The sequence below is a fragment of the Paroedura picta genome, chromosome 1 (genome assembly GCF_049243985.1).
Source record: "Paroedura picta isolate Pp20150507F chromosome 1, Ppicta_v3.0, whole genome shotgun sequence".
Taxonomy (NCBI): Eukaryota; Metazoa; Chordata; class Lepidosauria; order Squamata; family Gekkonidae; genus Paroedura; species Paroedura picta.
This window is the reverse complement of record NC_135369.1, coordinates 5,662,337-5,685,113: the sequence shown is the minus strand read 5'-3', so window position 1 is coordinate 5,685,113 and position 22,777 is coordinate 5,662,337. Positions and strand designations below refer to the sequence as shown.

Genomic DNA, 22,777 nt, shown 5'->3' with positions numbered 1-22,777 from the left:
AGAACCCACCACCTCCCAAGGAAGCCTGTTCCACTGAGGAACCGCTCTGACTGTCAGGAACTTCTTCCGGAGGTTGAGACGGAATTTCATAGAGTTGGAAGGGACCTCCTGGGTCATCTAGTCCAACTCCCTGCACCATGCAGGACACTCACAACCCTGTCACTCATCCACTGTCACCTGCCACCCCCTTAAGCCTTCACAGAATCAGAATCTCCGTCAGATGGCTATCTAGCCTCTGTTTAAAAATTTCCAAAAAAAAAGCACAACTTGGAATTTTATGTCTTTATTCTTTATTATTTTTCCAGCACTTTTATCCAGACTGTCCTCACGGTTCAAAGTGGCTTACAAGAATAGTGAAAGGAAACATTTTCAGTTAAAACCAAGGGTAAAATAGCAAGTCCCAAATGTCTCCCCCGAAAAGCTGTGTTCTCCCAACACCCTTTGAGGGAGGCCAGGCTGAGAGACGGTTTGGCCCAAGACCACCGTTAGGCTCCACGGCAGATGTGCGGGACTCGAACCCGGGACTTAGTCCGTTCGGACCGAGTCCGATGCTGTTCACTACAGCAATACCAGCAGCACTAAGCCGGCAAGCTTAACACAGCCTGTATAGTTATCGGTACTAGTATTGGACCACGTTCTGAGTTCAAGTCCCACCCATCTGCCATGGAGCCTAATATGATCCTGGCCTCCCTCACAGGGGGGTCCTGAGAATTTGGAGGCAGGCTGCCAGTTTGTCACCCAGAAACAGCTTTGCTCCCCCACCGCCGTCTAGGAAACCATCTCCAAAATGTGGATATTTTCCCTGCAGTTCCGGGTTACCGCTGCTAGTGGATGTGTTGGGGAGACGGGAAATTTAGGGGGGCGGACGACCTTTGTGTTTGCCTCCCCCTTCCCCGATGCAGCCGGGAAAATCTCCGGTGTCAGGGGGAAGAGGGGAAGAAACCCACGAAGCACATTACATCAGGCCTCCATTGCGAAAGACCGATTGTTTCCCAGATGGCTTTTTGGTCAGAGTCAGGGTGTGTGTGTGCACATGCGCGTGTGTTGTGTGGCAGGATTTGCATACGAGTCGCCAGCACATCTTTGATTTCGGTCCTCGAGACAGCGTTGGAAATATTTCCGTGTTCTTTCCCCCCCGAACGTTGCGTAGGCTTTCCCTGAAAAGCCGGCGAAGGAGAAGCGTTGAGTTTTATAGGTCTGAAAAGGCCACCAGATCCTGTCCTGCAATCTGGAAAAATTGATCTGGATTGCAGAAGTGGGATCTAACGGGGTCAAGCTGGGAGTGTCAGAGCCCTGGGTTCAAATCCCCACTTGGCCATGACATTCGGGGGGTAACCTTGGGCCGGTCAGTTCCTTGGCCCGGCCCGCCTCCTGGGGTTGTTGTGGAAATGAAACGAGGGAAGAGAGAGATCTGAGTCTGTCTGTCTAGAACTTCTTGGGGGGGGGAGGGTAAGTGAGAATGGTAAGGGCCAAACTTGATTTTGCGTGAAAATAATCACGATTTGGAGGTGGAGAAGGAAATAGGATGTAAGAGATCTCGGGCTAATCAGGCTATGAAACCTTTGCTCCTCCCTGGCAACTAACATTCACAGGTGAACTGCTCTTGAAGCTGGAAGTTCCACAGCCAAAAAACCATTCCCATCTAACCATTAGTCAGCCCTCCTTTATGAGCCATATATTTTTAGTTGCTGTGGCCCCATCATGCAGCAGGGAGTCCCGCAGGTTAATGAGACATTCTGCTACTGAAATTCCTGCCCATCATTTTTGTTTTATTGACTCGGTTCACAGGATTTTGTCAGCCCAGACTCCGGGGATTGTGTGTGTATGTGTGTGTGTTTGGGGGGGCGGGGTTAATCCCTCTTATTTATTTATTTTAAAAATATTATCCCCCTACCTCTCTGCAAAATTCTCCCTGCAGTGGACGCCAAACTGTGTTTCTCCACACTCCAACATCTCCCTGTTTCGAATTCCACCCCCTGCAAAATTATAACTGTGCATTTTAAAGGGGGGGGGGGCTGTCATGAAGGAAAGACAGGCTCTCTGCACATGCTCCGTGGCACCTGGCCGGGGCACTGGGCATCCCACGGCACGTTCCCCGCCCCTGGTGACAAACCCACGGCTTCATCCTTCTGTCTCGGGGTGTCCCCTCCCACCCAACCCGTTGGGACGCCCCAGCCCGGCACCAGCTGCCTCCCCGGGCCCAGCTGTCGTCTCCGGCTCCCAAGCGGGCACCCCACCCGTCGGGCCGGCAGCTGGCCCTGAGTCAGCCGCGTCGGTAGCTCAGGAGGCGAGAGGCGTGCCAGGCGAGCGTCCTGGGCCTGGAGAAGGCGGCATGGGGGGGGGGGAAAGAAGGGGGGACGGGATTCTCTGCTCTGAACGCTCCTGCAGCCCCCTGGGCCCGTGGCTTTCCCCCCTTCTCCTCCTCCTCCTCCTCCCCATTGGCCTGGGAAGAGGGGAAGCCGCTCCAGGCCAGCGCTGGCTGAGTTGGCTGGCTGGCTTCCACCCGCTGGGGCCTGGCTCCATGCCCAGGCCTGGTAGCAGAGTTATGTAAGGCCCGAGTTCAGGCGAGGCCGGCCGGCTGAGATTTGGCGCCGGGAGTCCCTTAGCAACAACGCTTTCTTTTCTTTTTATTTTGAAACGGCTTCGGTGAAAAGACTTGGGGGGGGGGGGAGACGGCGGTCGGAGGGGACGCCGGGGTAGGCCAGCGGCGGCCCTCCAGAGGCCCGCGGACTACAATACCCATGAGCCCCTGCCGGCAGGGGCTCATGGTTATTGTAGTCCGCGGGCCTCTGGAGGGCCGCCGTTGGCCTACCCCTGCTCTAGGGGGGAGCCAAGGATTTGTGGGGTCTTTCCCCACGCTTCTCCCAGCCCCCCTCCGCACCGGACCCGCTGGTTTTAAAACTTTTTAAAACTCCCCCCCCCCCCCTTTGCTTCTAGGTTTCTCGCAAATCCAGCTCGAGGACTTTAGACTCTCTCTGGCTCCCCCCTCCTGAGTTTGATTAATCCAAACGCTTTAGGGTTGCCAACCTCCGGACGGGGCCCAGAGGTTAGCCGGCGTGCCGGCCGATCCCCAGGCGAGAGGGTTCAGTTCCTCTGGAGGAAAGGGCCCAGGTCGAATTCCGTGGCACCGCTCCGCAAGGGGGGCCTTTCTCTCCTTCCCTGCTCCTCTCCTGAATTAAGCGTCCCTCTGTTCTAAGCGTACATTCAAGCTGATTGTAGAAAGACCGGGACGGTTTAAATGTATTTAAGTGGCGTAAATGAATACACCGTGTAAAGGGATCGTGGTAGGGGAGAGCCGCGTCCCCTCATAGAATCGTGGAGCTGGAAGGGAACCTCCAAGGTCCTCTAGTCCAACCCTCCTGCTACGATTCAGACCGAGATCCGCAGTCTGGAGATGAGCTGCAGATCCAGGGGTTCCCCAGGCCCCGCCTGGAGGGTGGCATCCCTGTTCTAGCATTCCAAGGGACCCCGGGTGGCAGAGAGGAGTTTCCCTGGAGAAAATGTCGGCTGAGGTGTCCCCCCCTTTGGTTCCACCCCCCAAATCACCAGAATTTCCCTTGCAACCCTACCCGGGTCATTCTCTATTGGGCTTCGGATGGGAGCCTCCTTGGGGCAGGGAATCTTCCACCCTCTCAGGCCTCGTAGCCCAAAAGCTGCGGTGTTAAGGATTCTGCCGGCGCCAAATTTAGCCCCCAAATTGATTGTCCTCCCCAGGAGAGCAGGGAGCAGGGAGGAGAAGGGCGGATCGGCCGCCCAGTCGGAAGCCTATAAAAGTCCAAATTTAGACTATGAGTTGTTTGCCAGCTCAGACCCAGGGTGATGGGGCTCACGTCACTCTGCCGGGTGCCAGCTCTGGAGGGGCGGTGGCTCAGAGGCAGGGCATCTGCAGGGCAGGCAGAAGGTCCCAGGTTCGATCCCCGGCAGCTCCAGCTCCAAGGGCCAGGCAGGAGGGGATGGGTGAGACCCTGGAGAGCTGCTGCCAGTCTGAATAGAGCTGATGTGGCCTCTCATCTGGAGGGCCGGGTTCAGTTGCCCACTCTTCCCCCATGTGCAGCCAGCTGGCCGACCTTGGGCAAGTCACGGATCTCTGAGAATGGTTCCAATGGAACAGTTCTACTAGAGCTCTCTCAGCCCCACAGGGTGTTTGTTGTGGGGCGAGGAAGGAAAGGTGTTTGTAAGCTGTTTTGAGACTCCTTCGGAGAGTGAGCCAATTTGGGATTGTAGCTAGGAGAAGCCGCCTCTAATCTGGAGAGCCGGGTTTGATTCCCCACTCCTCCTCCACATGTACCCATCTGGGTGACCTTGCGTCTTGGCTCTCAGTCTATCAGTACAGATTCTAAAACTCTGCTGCTAATTCGGAACACCTCTCTCTTTCTCATTCAAGTGCTCCTGCTTGGGAGGGGGCTGCCCTGTGCTTCTCTGCGTGAGTCTCTGTTCTGGGAGCCTTGCCAGAAAAGGTCAGATTGTCTGCGCAGAAGAGCAGGGTGGCCTGTAAACAAAAGCACTTTGTACAAGCTCAGAAGCTTGGTGCCCCAGGACTTACCGCCGATGTGAGTCCCAGCTCGTGTCTTCACTCCTTCTCAAGAGTCCTGTGTGATGTTTTCGCCTCTCTGCATAGGACGCAGTTTTCCTTATCTGTGCACTTCCCAATGAGCCAGGTACAGAGCTACCTGCTCTTGGAGGAGGCTGGCTGTTGCCTCTCTGCATGATGTGCCACCCATACATACGTTTTCTCCCACCCGGTGCTGGATTCGCCACGTATCACAGTGCTGCTTGCCTCCCTTGGCACAGGCTGCCTGGTGCTTCTCTGCACGAGTTGCCGCTCTGAGGAAGACTGGAATGAGAGATTTATCCATGGGTAGGCCTCTCTCTTTCCCTCTCTTCCTGCTCCCCTCTAGCAAGAAGCCTTTTAAGGCAGAAGGTGCCGGAGCAACTGGGTTTTCATTCAAAATGCTGGTTTTCATAGAATCCTAGAATCCTAGAGTTGGAAGGGACCTCCTGGGTCATCTAGTCCAACCCCCTGCACTGTGCAGTCTCTGGAAACCGAAATGGACCCTTGAATTTGCACCAAAGGGTGCAAAAAATATGTAAAGTTAGCCGTGGGAGGCACGGAAGAGTTAGGACCTGTCTAGGGGTTCGAACTCTGTATTCGGAAATTCCTGGAGGTTTGTTTGGGGGAGGGGAGCCTGAGGGTGGCGCAGTTTGCCGAGGGGAGGGCTCTCAGTGAGACCCAGCGCGGTGTCGTGGTTAAGAGCCGTGGCCTCTAATCTGGAGAACAGGGTTCGATTCCCTACTCCTCCACATGCCGCCAGCTGGGTGACCTTGGGCCAGGCACAGTTATCTTTGGACTGTTCTCCCAGAGCAGTTTTCTTAGAGCTCTCTCGTTCCCCTTATCCCACAGGGTGTCTGTTGGGGGGAGAGGAAAGGGAAGGCGACTGTAAGCCCCTTTGAGACTCCTTTTGGTAGAGAAAAGCGGCATCTAATAACCAACTCTTCTTCTTCTTCAGTAATCTCAGGGCTCTCTCAGCCTCCCCTCCCTCCCAGGGTGTCTGTTGTGGGGAGAGGAAAGGGAAGGCGACTGTAAGCCCCTTTGAGACTCCTTTTGGTAGAGAAAAGCGGCATCTAATAACCAACTCTGCTTCTTCTTCAGTAATCTCAGGGCTCTCTCAGCCTCCCCTCCCTCCCAGGGTGTCTGTTGTGGGGAGAGGAAAGGGAAGGCGACTGTAAGCCGCTTTGAGCCTCCTTCGGGTAGAGAAAAGCGGCATATAAGAACCAACTCTTCTTCTTCTTCAGTAATCTCAGGGCTCCCTCAGCCTCCCCTCCCTCACAGGGTGTCTGTTGTGGGGAGAGGAAAGGGAAGGCGACTGTTAACCGCTTTGAGACTCCTCCAGATAGTGAAAGGCAGGGTATCAAAAATAGCTCTTCTTTTCTGATCCAGCAGAGCTCTACTGATGTTCTTCTGAAGGCCTGAGACTCTCTGCCTTGTTGTTGGCCCTCCATAGGAGCTGGTTGACCTCTGTCTTTGATGGGATGCTGGACTAGATGGACCTTCAGTGGTCTGGTCCTGCAGGACTCTTCTGATGTTCTGATTAAGGCTCGATTTTGGCCTCACTACTTTGTTGTTGGCCCTCCACTGGGTGAGATGGGATGCTGGACTAGATGGACCCCGGTCTGACCCAGCAGAGCACTTCAGAGGTTCTCATGCAATTCTCTGTAATCCCATGAGATCTCCAGCCCCCTCCTGGAGGTGGGCTAGCTGACCCCTGGAGGGGCCAAGCCTTGCCCTCTCCCCTTTCCCGCCCTGGCCCAGGCGGCCCTACGTGCTCCGTGTGTCTCCAGCCCCGGTTATAAATAGCCCCGGAGATAAAACAGTTAAGTCGAGGAGTTGAAGCGCGGCAAAGCGGCTTAGGCCTGATTTAGCTCCAGCCGATCTTGCGATTAGCTCTCCCCGGCCAAAAGCTCTCCGCGGAAGGGGCTGGGAAGATCCCGGCCTCCCTCCGTGAGCTGAGCTTGCCTTCTTTCGAGCCCCACCACAAAACTCTCCCTGCAGATTTGGGAGGGGGGCTTAGGGAGGGCAGGGACCTCATGGGAGGGGGTGCAAAGCCAGAAAGTCCCCCCTCCAAAGCGTCCCTTTTATCCGGGGGGGGGGGGAGCTGATCTCTGCAGTCTGGAGATGAGCTGCAATTCCAGGGGAATCTCCAGATCTCACCTGGAGGCTGGCATCCCTAGCCTGCCCCCCCTTGAGTATGCACCCCATTTGATCTGTAGTTTAGGAGAAAATGCATGCTTTGGATGCCGTGAACTGAGACCCAGGCTAATTTGATCTAGGAAACAGAGCCAGGCCCTGTTTGGTGTTTGGAAGGGATGCCCCCAAGGAAACCGAGCCTACCTCGCAGGAGCGACGCTTGAGTCCAACGGGACCTTTAAAACAAAGTTTTAAAGAAAAGTTAATATCTACGTTTATTACTCATTGGAAAGCCTTTGATGGATTTTTTGCGCGAAAAGGGGGAAAACGAACCGAGAATCTGTGATTCTGACGATTTTTTAAAAACTGAATAGATTTATAGATGATCTGGGGCCAAGGGACCAAGCCCTATGAAGATAGTTTGAGGGACTTGGGAATGTTCAGCCTGGAGAAAAGGAGGTTGAGAGGGGACATGATAGCCCTCTTTAAGTATTTGAAAGGTTGTCACTTGGAGGAGGGCAGGATGCTGTTTCTGCTGGCTGCAGAGGAGAGGACACGCAGTAATGGGTTTAAACTTCAAGTACAACGATATAGGCTAGATATCAGGAAAACGTTTTTCACAGTCAGAGTAGTTCAGCAGTGGAATAGGCTGCCTAAGGAGGTGGTGAGCTCCCCCACACTGGCAGCAAGCAAAGGTTGGATACACACTTTTCTTGGATGCTTTAGGATGCTTAGGGCTGATCCTGCGTTGAGCAAGGGGTTGGACTAGATGGCCTGTATGGCCCCTTCCAACTCTATGATTCTATGATTCTATTTAGAGAATAGGAAAACAACGAGGGGGTTTGGTTAGAATGATAAAATAAGCAATAAGTTGGTAGCTTTGCTTATATTTATGGTAGGTAGAACTGGACATCTTTCCTCTCTTATCTGCCTTTCTCAACTTTTTTGCCTCTCCGAAAAGGCTAGACTTCGAGGGCATCCGAGGAAGCTGATGGGCAGTAGGTTCAGGATGAACGAAAGGAAAGACCACTTTACGCAGGGAGTGATGAAATTGTCGGATTTCCTGCCAGAGGATGGAATGATGGCCACAGAGATGGACAGCTTTAAAAGGGGAGTTGGGTTGATTCCTGGAGGCTCATTCTCTCAACAGCGACTAGCCATGGTGACTGAGGAGAACCTCCACATTCAGAGGCACTAAACCTCTGAATCCCAGAGCCAGGAGGCAACGTCAGGGGAAGGCCTCTGTGCTGTGTTGTTGGCCCTCCAGAGAATCTGTTTGGCCCCTGGGTGAGATGGGATGCTGGACTAGATGGACCCTCCCTGGTCTGACCCAGCAGGGCTCTTCTGATGTTTTTAAGAGGGTGCCTGTTGCAACCCTTTGGGTGCCACTTCTTCCAAGATGGTGCAAGCTAGAATTGTTGTTTGGGAGAGCCACATAGATCATCCTGAGTTCCTCGACAGGTTGGGTTTAAAACAGACGGCTACATAGACCGAAATGCTTCTCTCCATCCCTGCAAAGCAAAGCGAGCCTGCCTTATTATGTAAAAATTCTGAACTTTTATTCTTATGCGATGGGGGTTAACATACGCACTGAATCAGTTAGCCAGTGAATAGAACAGCCCATGAAATCCTCAATTATTTAAACTCTTCAGAACGCGTAGGCCTGACTCTTGCGTAAACATGCCTAGGATTGACCTGCAAGAGTTCCTTGCATGAGTAGCAGGCCTACTAAATTCCAGGGGCGGGGATGGGAATGTAATTGCACCGTCTCTGTTCTGAAGAAAGGACTTTGCACGTGCTCAGAGGCCTTTTGCAATATCTGACGGGGTCGGAGGCAGGGAATCTCACTTTGCCGGGTCTGGGGCTTTGGCCTCTGGGTTTTAGCCACTGCGGGACACAGAGGGTTGGACAAGATGGGCCATTGGCCTGATCCAGCATGGCTTCTCTTAGGTTCTTACGCTCTCTTCTTCTTCACCCTCTTCCCAGTGGCTTGTGATCACTGGAACTGTTTTGTAGCTCTCGGGCTGGGCAGCTCCTTACCCCTTTCCTGCCAAGGAGGGAATGTGCTGTCGCCTTTCTTCCTGTCGCCTTTCATTAAGGGAACTCTGGCTTTCTCTAATTGTTTTGATCGAAACCGGATGGTTTGCCTTCTAAAGAAGCCGTGCTGTGCTCTGATGCCCTCCTGTGGCTGAAAGGCTGAACTGCAGCATTCCCAACTGGGTTCCCTGGTTTTGGGATCATGGGATCCTAGAGTTGGAAGGGGCCATAAAGGCCATCTAGTCCAACCCCGTGCTTAATGCAGGATCAGCCTAAAGCATCCAGGAGAACGATATGTCCAGCTGCTGCTTGAAGACTGCCAGGGATGCTTGCGTGCCACAGAATGCAGAGTATGGGACAGGAACACAGCAGAGATAAGCTCTCCTTCCTTCCTCCCTCCCTCCTCCCCTCCCTCCCTCCCTCCTTCCCCCTTCCTTCCTTCCTTCCCTCCCTCCCTCCTTCCTTCCTTCCTTCCCTCCCTCCTCCCCTCCCTCCCTCCCTCCTTCCCCCTTCCTTCCCTCCCTCCCTCCCTCCCTCCTTCCTTCCTTCCACCCTCCCTCCTTCCTTCCTTCCTTCCTTCCACCCTCCCTCCTTCCCTCCCCCCTTCCTCCCCTCCCTCCTTCCCCCCTTCCTTCCCTCCCTCCCTCCCTCCTTCCTTCCTTCCTCCCTCCCTCCTCCCTCCCTCCCTCCCTCCCTCCCCTCCATCCCTTCCTCCTTCCTTCCCTCCCTCCCTCCCTCCCCTCCCTCCCTCCTTCCTTCCTCCCTTCCTTCCTTCCTTCCTTCCTTTCCTCCCTCCCTCCCTCCCTCCCTCCCTCCCTTCACATGGCCTTCCACGAAGACACATGTCTCTACTGGCCCTTATAGCCCCACACACACAATGCTGGATAATCTGGCCATTTGTGATACAGAATATACCTTTTAGGTTAGGCTTCTCTGCCCCACCTCCCTTCTCTACTCTGTCCCTTCCCATGGCCTTCTATGAAGACAAATGTCTTTGCAGGTCTTTCCTGTAGAGAGAATGCCTTTATGCTCTCAGACACACAATGCTCAACAGCCCAGCCATTTGTGATTGGGAAAGTACTCTTTCAAAGAGGCTCTTCTCTCTCTCTGCCTTTGTCCTCTCCCTCTCTCCACATGGCCTTCCATGGAAACACATGTCTCTGCCAGTCTCTCTCACACAGTCAATGCTCGACAAGCTGGTCATTTGTGATAGGAAAAGGACTCTCCAGATTAGGTTTTTTCTCCTCCCTCTCCCTTTGTCCTCTCCCTCTCTCTACGTGGCCTTCCATGTCTCTGCAGGCCTTGCTTTCTCTCATTGTTTTGATCAAAACGGGATGGTTTGCCCTTCTCACCTTGCCTTCTAAAGAAGCCGTGCTGTGCTCTGATGCCCTCCTGTGGCTGAAAGGCTGAACTGCAGCATTCCCAACTGGGTTCTCTGTTTTGGGATCATGGAATCCTAGAGTTGGAAGGGCCCATAAAGGCCATCTAGTCCAACCCCGTGCTTGGGAAAGTGCTAGGGAAAGCACTCCGCAGATTCGGCTTCTCTTTCCCTCCTTTCGACCACAACCGGGATGTGAACTGGATCTCCTTGAATAAATCCAAGTTTACCTTTTTAGCAATATTCTTCTTGGGAGATTTGTTTATGGCACTCACTATCCTGATTCTGTGACGGGGCAGAGTCTTCTCTGTCGGGACCATCGGAGGCAGAAGATTGGGTCTTCCCATGTTGAAGGAGTTGCGCAGGGCTGGCGTTGGGGGCGGGGTCTTTCTTCTTGGGTGCTGAAAGAAAAAGTTAACCACAAACTCTGCTCTCCTGTTCTTTGCAGGGCCCTCGGCGATGAAGAAGACACATACGTGTGAGTACTGATCTTCTGTTGGGATTTCCTTTGCTAATTTGGGTCAAGGGATAGTGTCCCTGTTGTTATTACTTTTGTTATTACTTTCAGGGGTGGGTAAACTGTGGTTCTCCAGAAGTCCATGGGCTACAATTCCCATGAGCCCTTGCCGGGGCTCAGGGAATTGTAGTCCATGGGCACCTGGCAGGGGCTGGCAGGTCTTATGGGAATTGTAGTTCAGGGGCTGGCAGGGTTTATGGGAATTGTAGTCCATGGGCACCTGGCAGGGGCTGGCAGGGCTTATGGGAATTGTAGTTCAGGGGCTGGCAGGGTTTATGGGAATTGTAGTCCATGGGCACCTGGCAGGGGCTGACAGGTCTTATGGGAATTGTAGTTCAGGGGCTGGCAGGGTTTATGGGAATTGTAGTCCATGGGCACCTGGCAGGGGCTGGCAGGTCTTATGGGAATTGTAGTTCAGGGGCTGGCAGGGTTTATGGGAATTGTAGTCCATGGGCGCCTGGGCAGGGGCTGGCAGGTCTTATGGGAATTGTAGTTCAGGGGCTGGCAGGGTTTATGGGAATTGTAGTCCATGGGCACCTGGCAGGGGCTGGCAGGTCTTATGGGAATTGTAGTACAGGGGCTGGCAGGTCTTATGGGAATTGTAGTCCATGGGCACCTGGGCAGGGGCTGGCAGGTCTTATGGGAATTGTAGTTCAGGGGCTGGCAGGTCTTATGGGAATTGTAGTTCAGGGGCTGGCAGGTCTTATGGGAATTGTAGTTCAGGGGCTGGCAGGTCTTATGGGAATTGTAGTCCATGGGCATCTGGCAGGGGCTGGCAGGTCTTATGGGAATTGTAGTTCAGGGGCTGGCAGGTCTTATGGGAATTGTAGTCCATGGGCATCTGGCAGGGGCTGGCAGGTCTTATGGGAATTGTAGTTCAGGGGCTGGCAGGGTTTATGGGAATTGTAGTCCATGGGCACCTGGCAGGGGCTGGCAGGTCTTATGGGAATTGTAGTTCAGGGGCTGGCAGGGTTTATGGGAATTGTAGTCCATGGGCACCTGGCAGGGGCTGGCAGGTCTTATGGGAATTGTAGTTCAGGGGCTGGCAGGTCTTATGGGAATTGTAGTTCAGGGGCTGGCAGGTCTTATGGGAATTGTAGTCCATGGGCATCTGGCAGGGGCTGGCAGGGCTTATGGGAATTGTAGTTCAGGGGCTGGCAGGGTTTATGGGAATTGTAGTCCATGGGCATCTGGCAGGGGCTGGCAGGGCTTATGGGAATTGTAGTTCAGGGGCTGGCAGGGTTTATGGGAATTGTAGTCCATGGGCACCTGGCAGGGGCTGGCAGGTCTTATGGGAATTGTAGTTCAGGGGCTGGCAGGGTTTATGGGAATTGTAGTCCATGGGCGCCTGGGCAGGGGCTGGCAGGTCTTATGGGAATTGTAGTTCAGGGGCTGGCAGGGTTTATGGGAATTGTAGTCCATGGGCGCCTGGGCAGGGGCTGGCAGGTCTTATGGGAATTGTAGTTCAGGGGCTGGCAGGTCTTATGGGAATTGTAGTCCATGGGCATCTGGCAGGGGCTGGCAGGCCTTATGGGAATTGTAGTTCAGGGGCTGGCAGGGTTTATGGGAATTGTAGTTCAGGGGCTGGGAGGGTTTATGGGAATTGGAGAGCTGCAGCTTGGCCACCTCTGGTTTAGATACTGGCTGTCTTTCCCTTCTTGCACAGCACCATGGTTGCCAGCCCCCACCACCACCTTTTCGGGTCAGGCAAGGTAGGGAGTTTGTCCCAAAAAGGCTTCTGAGTGGCTACTGAAGATTCATTCGCCTGTGGAGGTTTTCAGAAATATTGATTGGGCAGCTGCCACCACCAAAGCGCAAGGATCAACACCGCATGTCTGAAGTTAAGCCATGACTGTCATGCAGCGTTCGAATTCCAAATGTGCCCGGCAGGCTCAAGAGGTTTAGGGACCCTTCCGTAACCACAGCGACCCCCTTGTTTCAGCCCCAATAGGGGGGTCACCTCTGGCCAAGGGGAGCTTCTAAAATCAGACTCCGATATTCTGAAACGTGTTGGGAGCATCAAGGAGCAGGCTGGTGCTGCCGAAACGTTGCCAAAACGGATCGAGCGCCGTGAAGAGAAGCCGAGGAAACCCCATATTCCTCTCCGGGCACGTTAGCGGGACTCCTGGGTCTGCCCGTTTCCGGAGCCGGCATTCAAAGTAGGTTTAGGGGAGTGCAAAAAACGACCTTCCCCATGGAGGAGTCCGCTATGGACTTCTGCTGGGTCAGCGTTCTAAACGCGCCATGGAAATCTCGGCTGAGCTGCTGCAGGGACTGATGCAGAGAGGCGACAGGCAGGCTCTTCCCGGGGTGGGCAGGCCCTCTTGGCATCTTGGCAACAGCAGAGATTGGAGGGCCGAAGGCAGGTGGGGAGGCCACCACAGGCCTCTGGAACCCGGGGCAGGGGCCGCATGGCAGGCCAAAGTCAAGGCACGTCCCTGGATGTCTCTGGGGCTGGGGCAAGGGCCACGCGGCTCCTGGGGGGCCGGGCCGTTGCCCTCGAGGCCTCCGGGGCTGGGCACATGCCACAATGCTGGCACTGTCCTCCAGGCCGAGGGGAGGCTGAGGCCCTCCTAGGAGAAGAGGTAAGGAGGGAGAGGGGGGGACTTTTTGTGTACGTGTGTGTGTGTGTGTGTCTGTGGGGGAGCAACCAGGGAGTGGGTCGGGGAAGTGAGAGGGGAGAGGAAAGTGGGGGGGGGGCAAGGGGTCTGCAAGGGTGTGTGTGAGAGACAGTGGGGGACAGAAGGGGTGATGGATCAAGGAGCTACAGTGCAGGGATGTGTCCCCACTTTCTTGATATTAGATCATAGAATCATAGAATCATAGAATCCTAGAGTTGGAAGGGGCCATACAGGCCATCTAGTCCAACCCCCTGCTCAACGCAGGATCAGCCCTAAGCATCCTAAAGATGCTCTATTAGATTTTAAATGTCATCTATTTGAGATGTTTAAAATTAAATTTCAGTGAACCGCTTCCCCTGTCGATGGAACCTGACGGACCAGCCGGTGTACTGCACAGGGCGGTATAGAACTAATTAAATCAAATAAATTAGTTTTATTTTCTGCAGCAAGGGTCCCCAACAGGGCGCCCACCGCAGTCTGAGGATCTTCCCCCTCCGCACGCCCCCCCACCCCCTCCCGAGGACCGTTAAGGGAAGTCTCTAAGTATTTGAAAGGTTATCACTTGGAGGAGGGCAGGATGCTGTTTCTGTTGGCTGCAGAGGAGAGGACACGCAGTAATGGGTTTAAACTACAAGTACAACGATATAGGCTAGATATCAGGAAAAACATTTTCACAGTCAGAGTAGTTCAGCAGTGGAATGGGCTGCCTAAGGAGGTGGTGAGCTCCCCCTCACTGGCAGTCTTCAAGCAAAGGCTGGATACACACTTTTCTTGGATGCTTTAGGATGCTTAGGGCTGATCCTGCGTTGAGCAGGGGGTTGGACTAGATGACCTCTATGGACCCTTCCAACTCTATGGTTCTGTAATTCTTGGTGGAACGTTGAATCTGGTGAGGGCCTGCAAGATGGAGCTGTAGTCCATGGACATCTGGCAGGGGCTGGCAGGGCTTATGGGAATTGTAGTCCAGGACAGGACAGGACATCACAGACGCTGGCCTCCCTGCCTGACAGTGTATCCCCCAATAAAATCCCTCTAAACTCTGACCAACCTTCAGAAGGGTCTAACTCAGTGGTTCTCAACGTTGCTAATTAATTCAAGGGGCAACCCTTGAATACAGTTCCTCATGTTGTGGTGACCCCCAACCCTAAAATCATGCAAGGGTTCTTTCTCAGAAATTAAACCAAAACAGACCTATGGCGTGAAGATCCATTGTTCATGATTGGATATATAAATTGGGTTTTTTTCCGGGGTTTCTCGGTTCAGTTCTGCCTCTTGTCCCACCATGCCGATCTTGCTCTTTTCCACTGATCCGGACAGGCGAACGCTCTCTCTCGATCTACCCCGCAAGGCTGTTGTGTGGATGGCGCCCTCCCTCCCCGGCCAAGCTGCTTGCCCTGCCGTGACCCCTGTGAAAGGGTCGTTCACCCCCCAAAAGGGTCCCGATCCCCAGGTTGAGAACCACTGGTCTAAATGATTAGGAGCAGGTGGTTTTTTTAAAATAATGTTATAATGTTGTTTAATGTTCAATTCTATGATTGTTTTATGTTGTCACCCACCCTGAGCGGACGGGGGAAGGTCGGGTACACGTTTATTGTTGTTGTTGTTGTTGTTATTGACTGTGTGACTGAAGGAAAAGTGCAGCAGGCATTTTGTGACAGTGTACACAATCTTGTGTCAGAGTCCCGAAGGTGCTTGCAGGTTCAAAAAGGTCAGGGACGCCCTATTCTCAGCGTTCTGTACCCAATTGATACTTCTGTAGGAAGGTCTAAAGAAGGGCGTGGAAGTGAATGCGTTCCCCACCTGGTTTTCCCCTGGCACGTGGTCTTCTGAGCTAGATTGCCTCAGTCCATGGAGGTTCAAATTCCTGGCTGACAACACAGGGACGAATTAACTTGAGAACGCCTGGCTACAGGATGTGGTAGGGGCCAACTGAGCAGGCATCTGTTAAAAAAGGAAATCAGGGCAGTTAGCCACAATGACCAAAGGGAACCTCCATGTTCAGAGGCAGTGTACCTCTGCATGTCCATTTCTCAGGACAGCAGGAGGGGAACATTCTGGGCTTTGTGCTCATTCTTGTAGGCCTTACATGGCAAGGATGCTGGGCTAGATGGCCCATGGGCATGATCCGGCAGGATGGTTTTGATGATCTGCCCACCATAAATTTGAGAAGCCACCTCAGGTCTTGGCCATTGCTGCACCTTGTGGTGGGGGATTCCACCATTCTCCTTTGCAAATGGGATTCTGGGCTGTATCAAACGGAGTATCGTGTCCAGATCATGGGAGGTGATGGTACCGCTTGACTCTGCTCTGGTTCGGCCTCGCTCGGAGTCCTGTGTTCAGTTTTGGGCACCCCAGTTGAAGAGGGATGTAGACAAACTGGAGCGTGTCCAGAGGAGGGCAACAAAGATGGTGAGGGGTTTGGAGACCAAGACGGATGAGGAAAGGCTGGGGGAGCTTGGTCTGTTGAGCCTGGAGAGGAGACGACTGAGAGGGGATCTGAGTACAATCCTCAAGTATTTAAAAGGCTGCCATGTGGAGGATGGAGCAGTGTTGTTCTCTCTTGCCCCAGAAGGACAGACCAGAATGAATGGGATGAAATTAATTCAAAAGAAATTCCATCTAAACATCCGGAAGAAGTTCCTGACAGTTAGAGCGGTTCCTCAGTGGAACAGGCTTCCTCAGGAGGTGGTGGGTTCTCCATCTTTGGAGATTTTTAAGCAGAGGCTGGAGAGCCATCTGACGGAGAGGCTGATTCTGTGAAGGCTCAAGGGGGTGGCAGGTGACAGTGGATGAGCGAGAGGGCTGTGAGTGTCCTACACAGTAAAGGGGGTTGGACTAGATGACCCTGGAGGTCCCTTCCAACTCTATTATTCTATGAGCCTATGATTCTACGTGAAGTACTTCCTTTCTCTCTGTCTCGAACCTACTTTTCGAGTCCTAGGTGAGCAGGGCGGAGGGGAAGCGGTGGTGAGGTTACGCTCTTTCCCCTCGGGCTGGTGCCTGGAAGGAGCTTCGTGCGAGCCACGATGGCGTGTGGTAGGGCGACCCCGTTTTGCTGCCGGAGCCCACCCGCCAACGTCATGGTTTCTGAATCTTTCCTCGCCCGGCGCGGTGCGGTCGGAGCCCTCCTCCGCCCTGCGAGGCTCGAGACGCCAAAAGGCGGTGTCCTAGCTGTGCATCACAATTTCCGGTGGGGAAATGGAATCGTCGTGACGTCCCAGCCGGAAGCCCTACCTGACTCACCTGCAAGGGTCTCCAGGTTCAAGAACAGGCAAGTCGAAGGGCTTCACTGGCCCGGGATTGCGTATTCCTTCCGAGGTCCTATCTGGACTCAAATCTCAACCCCCGACATTAAAATCTGCACATATCCTGCCCTCGTGAAATTTCGATCTAGGGGATGAACGGTTGCGAACGTGGGTGAAATCAGTTTCCCCAAATATCCCTAACTTGATAACTATCTACAAGAGACCTGCGGGAGTTGACTTGCTGCGTGAAGGAGAAGGAGAAGGAGAAGACGAGGAAGAAGAAGAAGAAGAAGAAGAAGAAGAAGAAGAAGAAGAAGAAGAAGAAGAAGAAGAAGAAGAACAAGATGAGGACGAAGAAGAAGAAGATGAGGACGAAGAAGAAGAAGAAGAAGAAGAAGAAGAAGAAGAAGAAGAAGAAGAAGAGTTGGTTCTTATATGCCGCTTTTCCCTACCCGAAGGAGGCTCAAAGCGGCTTCCAGTCGCCTTCCCTTTCCTCTCCCCACAACAGACACCCTGTGAGGTGGGTGAGGCTGAGAGAGCCCTGAGATTCCTGCTCGGTCAGAACAGTTTTATCAGTGCCGTGGCAAGCCCAAGGTCACCCAGCTTGCTGGGGGAGCGCAGAATCGAACCCGGCATGCCAGATTAGAAGTCCACACTCCTAACCACGACACCAAACTGGCTCTCCAGTATGGAAGGCGGCTAACAGAATATGAACAGACTTTGGAAGTTCTGCAGACCTTTCGTTTCAACGGGCCAAAATACCAGGTCGGAAATCCGATTGTGGTTGTGTTGTCCTCCTCGGCCCGGTGCTTGTGCCGAGGTGGAGGTCTATGCAAAGTCAGTCCAGTGCAGGAGGCTGGGAGCCAAGGGGAACAGAGTTCACACCAAGCAGGGTGGGGAGCAAAATCAAAGAACCGAAACGCGGTTGGAAGACGAGTCAAGGATCTGGAACCAGGCGTGAGAGGAACAGAGCTTCGCTGCAGCAAACCAGGAGTTGACTAGGAAGACATGGAGAGTAACACACACAATGTCCTCATGAAGAGCCTTGCCTCGAGGTCCTTCTGAAATAGCCAGAGCTTGGTGGAGCAGCCCTCATCCAAAGAGCTCCTCCTGGAGCTAAACACCATCGGAGGAAGGAGCTGCAGCTGGAACCCATCTTCCATGACAGCGTCAAGGGAGACTGCCTCCTCCGATGTTCCTCCGATGCTTGCTGGGACCTTGGCTTGCACCTTCCGGGGCTGCTCCTCCGGAGAGTCTTCCGGTCTGGTCGCGGCCTCGTCCAGAGGCTTGACACCGGAGGGCTGAGTTTCAGCCTGGCTGGGCCCAGGCTGTTCATACTCTGTTCCTGCTGGTGCTGCTGCTGGTCTGTGGCTGCCTCTGGAGCGCCCCCTGGTGCCAGATCTGAGGGTGCGGGCATGACAGTGGTGTCCCCTGCCAGATTATTGTCCATCGTTCATAGGAATCATATAATCATAGAGTTGGAAGGGACCTCCTGGGTCATCTAGTCCAACCCCCTGCACTATGCAGGACACTCACATCCCAATTGCTCATCTACTGTCACCTGCCACCCCCTGGAGCCTTCACAGAATCAGCCTCTCCGTCAGATGGCTCTCCAGCCTCTGCTTCAAAATCTCCAAAGATGGAGAACCCACCACCTCCCGAGGAAGCCTGTTCCACTGAGGAACCGCTCTGACTGTCAGGAACTTCTTCTGGAGGTTGAGACGGAATTTCTTTTACATTAATTTAATCCCATTGGTTCTGGTCTGTCCCTCCGGGGCAAGAGAGAACAACTCTGCTCCATCCTCTACATGGCAGCCTTTTAAATACTTGAAGGAGTGTGCATGTCGTGCTCTCCAGGGAGCTGTGATCTCCCCACTGCAATTAAATGGATTGAAAATTTAGATATTAGTATTTAGGGGGATTGCCCAGTTAGTCTGCCTAATTGTCGTACCTTCTAGACTGCATGTTTTATATCATGATATGCTTCCTGGGTGTATTTCTGCCATATGATAAATCATGGAGTCTGGAGGGGCCATGCAGGCCATCTAGTCTGACCTCCTGCTCCATTCAGGATCAGCCTCAAGCATCCATCAGTAACCCAAGCGCCACTGTGGCGTAGCAATTAGCATTTCGGTCTAAGACCCAGGAGATCCAAGTCCAAATTCCCTCAGCTCTGCCGTGAACCCTGGGCCGATTGCACGTTCTCGGCCTCGCCTACCTCGCAGGGATGCTGTGAGAATCAAAAGGGAGGCTGGGGGAAGGACGTGTGACCTCCTGACCTCCTCGGAAGAAGGGAGAGAGAAAAAAAGCAAATTCGGTGGAAAGATTATTCATCCTGCGAAAGTGTCCTTCGTTTTGTCCGCTTCTCGGGCGTGTTGTGAGAGGTCACAGGGGGCAGAGGCATTGTGGGAAGAAGGGTGAGATAGAGGATGTGGCCTTCAGGTTGGCGTTTGTCAATCTACCGATATATTTGTCCGTCGCAAGAATCATAAGGGAACACAGCATTCAGCCAAGAAGGAAGTCCCCTCGTTGCTAGATGGCAGGTCCTCCAGCATTGTATTAGGAAGATAGAGACCAGGCAGAGCAGATAGAAAGCTCCCTACAGGGTGCTAAGCTTCAGGTGGCTCGAGCTAGCGAGTCCAGCTGCGTTGTACTTCCTAAAGGGTCTCTGCTCATCTGAACCTTTAATGCAGTTGGGTTTAGGAGGAGAATAGGAGTTGCCCTGAGTCAACAGAAGTTACAATTTCTGCCTTCGAGGGCCACACATTGTTGAGTACCGCCATGGTGTTTGCAGTTCTTCTAGGAGGTGATGGGATGCCGAGGGGAAGGGGCAAAGCCAGAGGTCTAAGAGTCCCAGATTCGGATTCTGCCTTAGGGCACTCTTCCTTGTTTTGGTATAAAGGGGGAGAGAGGGAAATCTACAGATGGGGGGGGGAGAAGTCTTCCTTTGAGCGTGAATCTTAAGTGTACCATTTCCCCCCCTCCTTCCACAATATGGGGCTAATCCTACTGACCTACCTTACAGGACAGTTGCAAGTATTCCGCAGGGGATAATACATTTCGAACGCTCAGCGTGTGAACACGCTTTCTAAATGCTACCGAAGGATTGCAGGGCAGAATTCTTTCGTTCTGCCTTCTGCTGTTGCCGTAAAGCCGAGATAGCGTACCAATTGAATCGAAAACTTGCAAAACCCAGGCGAGCGTCTCACCTGGCTCGGTCAGACTGCCCCCTTCTCCAAGCAGACCCTCTCCCCTTGATCGGAAATGGAAACTTTTTTTTATCTTTCTTGTGGGTTCTTTTGTAGGTTTGGAACTTTCCAGCTTGCTGTGTCTTTTTCTTTCTTTCTTTCTTTCTTTCTTCCTCCCTCCCCACCCCACCCCAAATATGGCTGGTGTTTCTGATTGGTTGACAGAGGTGCCATTCGCCGGGGGTTCGTGGGTCACCTGTGCAAGCCCCGGCTGAGGTTAGCTTTTTAAAAACGCGGCCCTCCCCAGGCCCTCTGTGCTCTGAGCTTAGCTGCGGGTATCCAGACCCCTAAGAGAACACTGTCATGAGAGGTAGGTGGGTTTTGGGGGGGGGCGGGAGAGGGGGGGGGAGTCGTGACTGCTGCTTTATGCCATCGATGGGTTTAAAAAGGGCTCCCGGTAGTAGCATTTCTGACCAAGCCCCGGTCTGCTTGAAAAACTCTGGTGCTGATTGAGTTTTTTGAACTTGATACCTGGTGGGCGAATGCACGAATTTTCAGGGCTCTTGAAAAGGCCTGATTTCAAATGCACGAATTTTCGGTTTGCATCGGCTCCTTGCGCTGGCTTCGGGTGGCTCTCTGTGAGTCCCCGAAACGCAGTAACCAACGCCCCTCCCTGAAAGACTGGCCTTATCGGCTCGTTCTTGAAGCCCCCAAAACAGCGGGGAAGGGGGGCCCGCGGATAACCGGGTAGCCCCGCGTTCAATTTTTTGTTCCCACCAGCCCGAGCCAGGTGCTGTGTGCCCTTCAGAAGTGGCTTGGCAGCTCTCTGCATGACATTGCACAGAAAAGACAAAGTTCGGGATGGATCAAAGGGGCGCGGAGAGGTGCAGAGTCAAGAAGAGTTGTTTATCACCGGCAGCTGTGCAAAGCAGGTGGTGTCAGTAGATGGAGTTGCGATCTAGGGTTGACAAACAGCGCTGAAATAACACAATTGCAAGAAACCTTGAAATGGCGGGCAGGAGACCCAGAGGGGACATCGTGCATCTCCGCACGGCACATAACGAACTTATGGAACTTTATATTGCCACAAAGCCCAATTGGTAGTTTGGATGTTTTGCAGAAATGGGGTTGGGAAAATAGATAAATCAGAAGGCCGTCTGTAGGTGTTAGCTGTGGTAGCCAGCTTGGCATAGTGGTTAAAATGTGGAATTCTAATCTGGCGAGCCGGTTTGATTCCCCAGTCCTCCACATGCAGCCAACTGGGTGACCTTGGACTCGCCACGGCACTGATAAAGCTGTTCTGACCGAGCAGGAATATCAGGGCTCTCTCACCTTCCTCACAGGGTGTCTGTTGTGGGGAGAGGAAAGGGAAGGGGATTGGAAGCCGCTTTGAGACTCCTTCGGGTAGAGAAAAGCGGCATATAAGAACCAACTCTTCTTCTTCAGTAATCTCAGGGCTCTCTCAGCCCCACCTCCCTCACAGGGTGTTGGTTGTGGGGAGAGGAAAGGGAAGGGGATTGGAAGCCGCTTTGAGACTCCTTCGGTGAGAGAAAAGCGGCATATAAGAACCAACTCTTCTTCTTCAGTAATATCTTAGCTTTCTCAGCCTTTCTCCCTGACAGGGTGTCTGTTGTGGGGAGAGGAAAGGGAAGGTGACTGTAAGCTGCTTTGAGACTCCTTCGGGGAGAGAAAAGCGGCATATAAGAACCAACTGTTCTTCTAGCTGAATGGAACTTCCAATTCCACAGCAGTCTACCTCAGAATACCAAGTGTAGGGGACAAACTACTGTCCATGTAAGTTTCCGGGGAAGCGTCTAGCTAGCCAGTGCTGGAAACAGAGCACAGGTCTAAGGAGACATTGGTGCGTGATCTCGGCAATGTCGTTTTGTGGTCTCAAACATGCAAGGTGCCCTCTGTTTCATTTTCCTTTCCAATTTCGCTTTGAACCCCGATGTGAATCGTGGATCGTGACACAGTCAACTGCACGTATACTGAACCCCCACTCGAAATATTTATTTTCTTTTGCATGGCTAACCCCACAGAGCAATCAAATTTGCGGTGGCTGTGATTCTTTTTCCTTGACTGGGGGTAGATTTGACTCATTCTCCTGAGTCAGCAGTAAAACTTTCGTTGCATAACGGCCAGGGGTGAATTCGATCACTTGTTTGGGTGTCGACAGAATTACTCATCCTCGCCATGGAGAAAAACAGAAAAGGGGGGGGGGGAATGTGAATTGCATTTCGGAGGGCTCCCCCCTAACAGTATCTTAGTAGATCTTGAAAACAGCCCTGTAAGGTAGATTTAAAAGTAGAATCATAGAATCATAGAATCATAGAGTTGGAAGGGCCACAGAGGCCATCTAGTCCAACCCCCTGCTCAACGCAGGATCAGACCAAAGCATCCTAAAACATTATCTGTGTGGATACGAGCAATATAGGGGAAGCCCCCCGCACCGATCCTGCAAACTGATCCAGCGTACACAAGGAACCAGTTGCTTGTATATGCTGGATCAGTTTGTCACTCTGGCAGGATTTGCAGGGGGGGCGTATTATGCCCCACTGGTATGCAGTAAGTTTTTCACACTTTGGAAAGGGTAAAAACCAAGATGCTTTCCCTCCAGTGACGGCGGGTTGTTTTTATTTTTTAGGAAAATGTAGAGTTCTTGCACCCTATCGAATTAAACAGAGACTAATTTCAGTTCGGCTGTGCAGTTTTCTGAAGGGGGTCTGTCCAGTGGAGTCTGCCTTGTCGTGTTTATCCAGGATACCGTTTTGTGCTCATCCCCAATCTGTTGCACTTAGGTTGACCCTCCATCCCTAAACTCCTGAGATTTAGGTTTTACAGAACAATCTCGGGATTTAGACTTCTGGGTGGGGAAAAACAAAACTGATATTAATATGAAGCAAAATTTTTGGCAGGGGATGCTGACTTCATGGATGCTCATCCCCTGCCACAAATTTTCAGTTGGACTGCTGTGTTGATGTGCCATGAATTTAGTTAGCCTCGAAGGGTCTCCTGGACTCTGCTCCAGACAAACACGGCTACCCATCTTGATATTAAAGGGAGGTTTTTTTTTAAAATGTTGCGATGGCTTCTAGGCAGCCAG

The 22,777-nt window shown here is 52.8% G+C and overlaps 1 protein-coding gene across 1 annotated transcript in view; it reads left to right on the top strand.

Moving 5' to 3' along the window:
* RORC (RAR related orphan receptor C) overlaps positions 1-22,777 on the top strand; it is a 95,544-nt gene that overhangs the window by 30,342 nt on the left and 42,425 nt on the right. Inside the window, exon 2 of the mRNA XM_077321924.1 lies at positions 10,549-10,578. Coding sequence (XP_077178039.1) covers positions 10,549-10,578 — 30 coding nt within the window. The remainder of the gene's footprint in view (positions 1-10,548; positions 10,579-22,777) is intronic.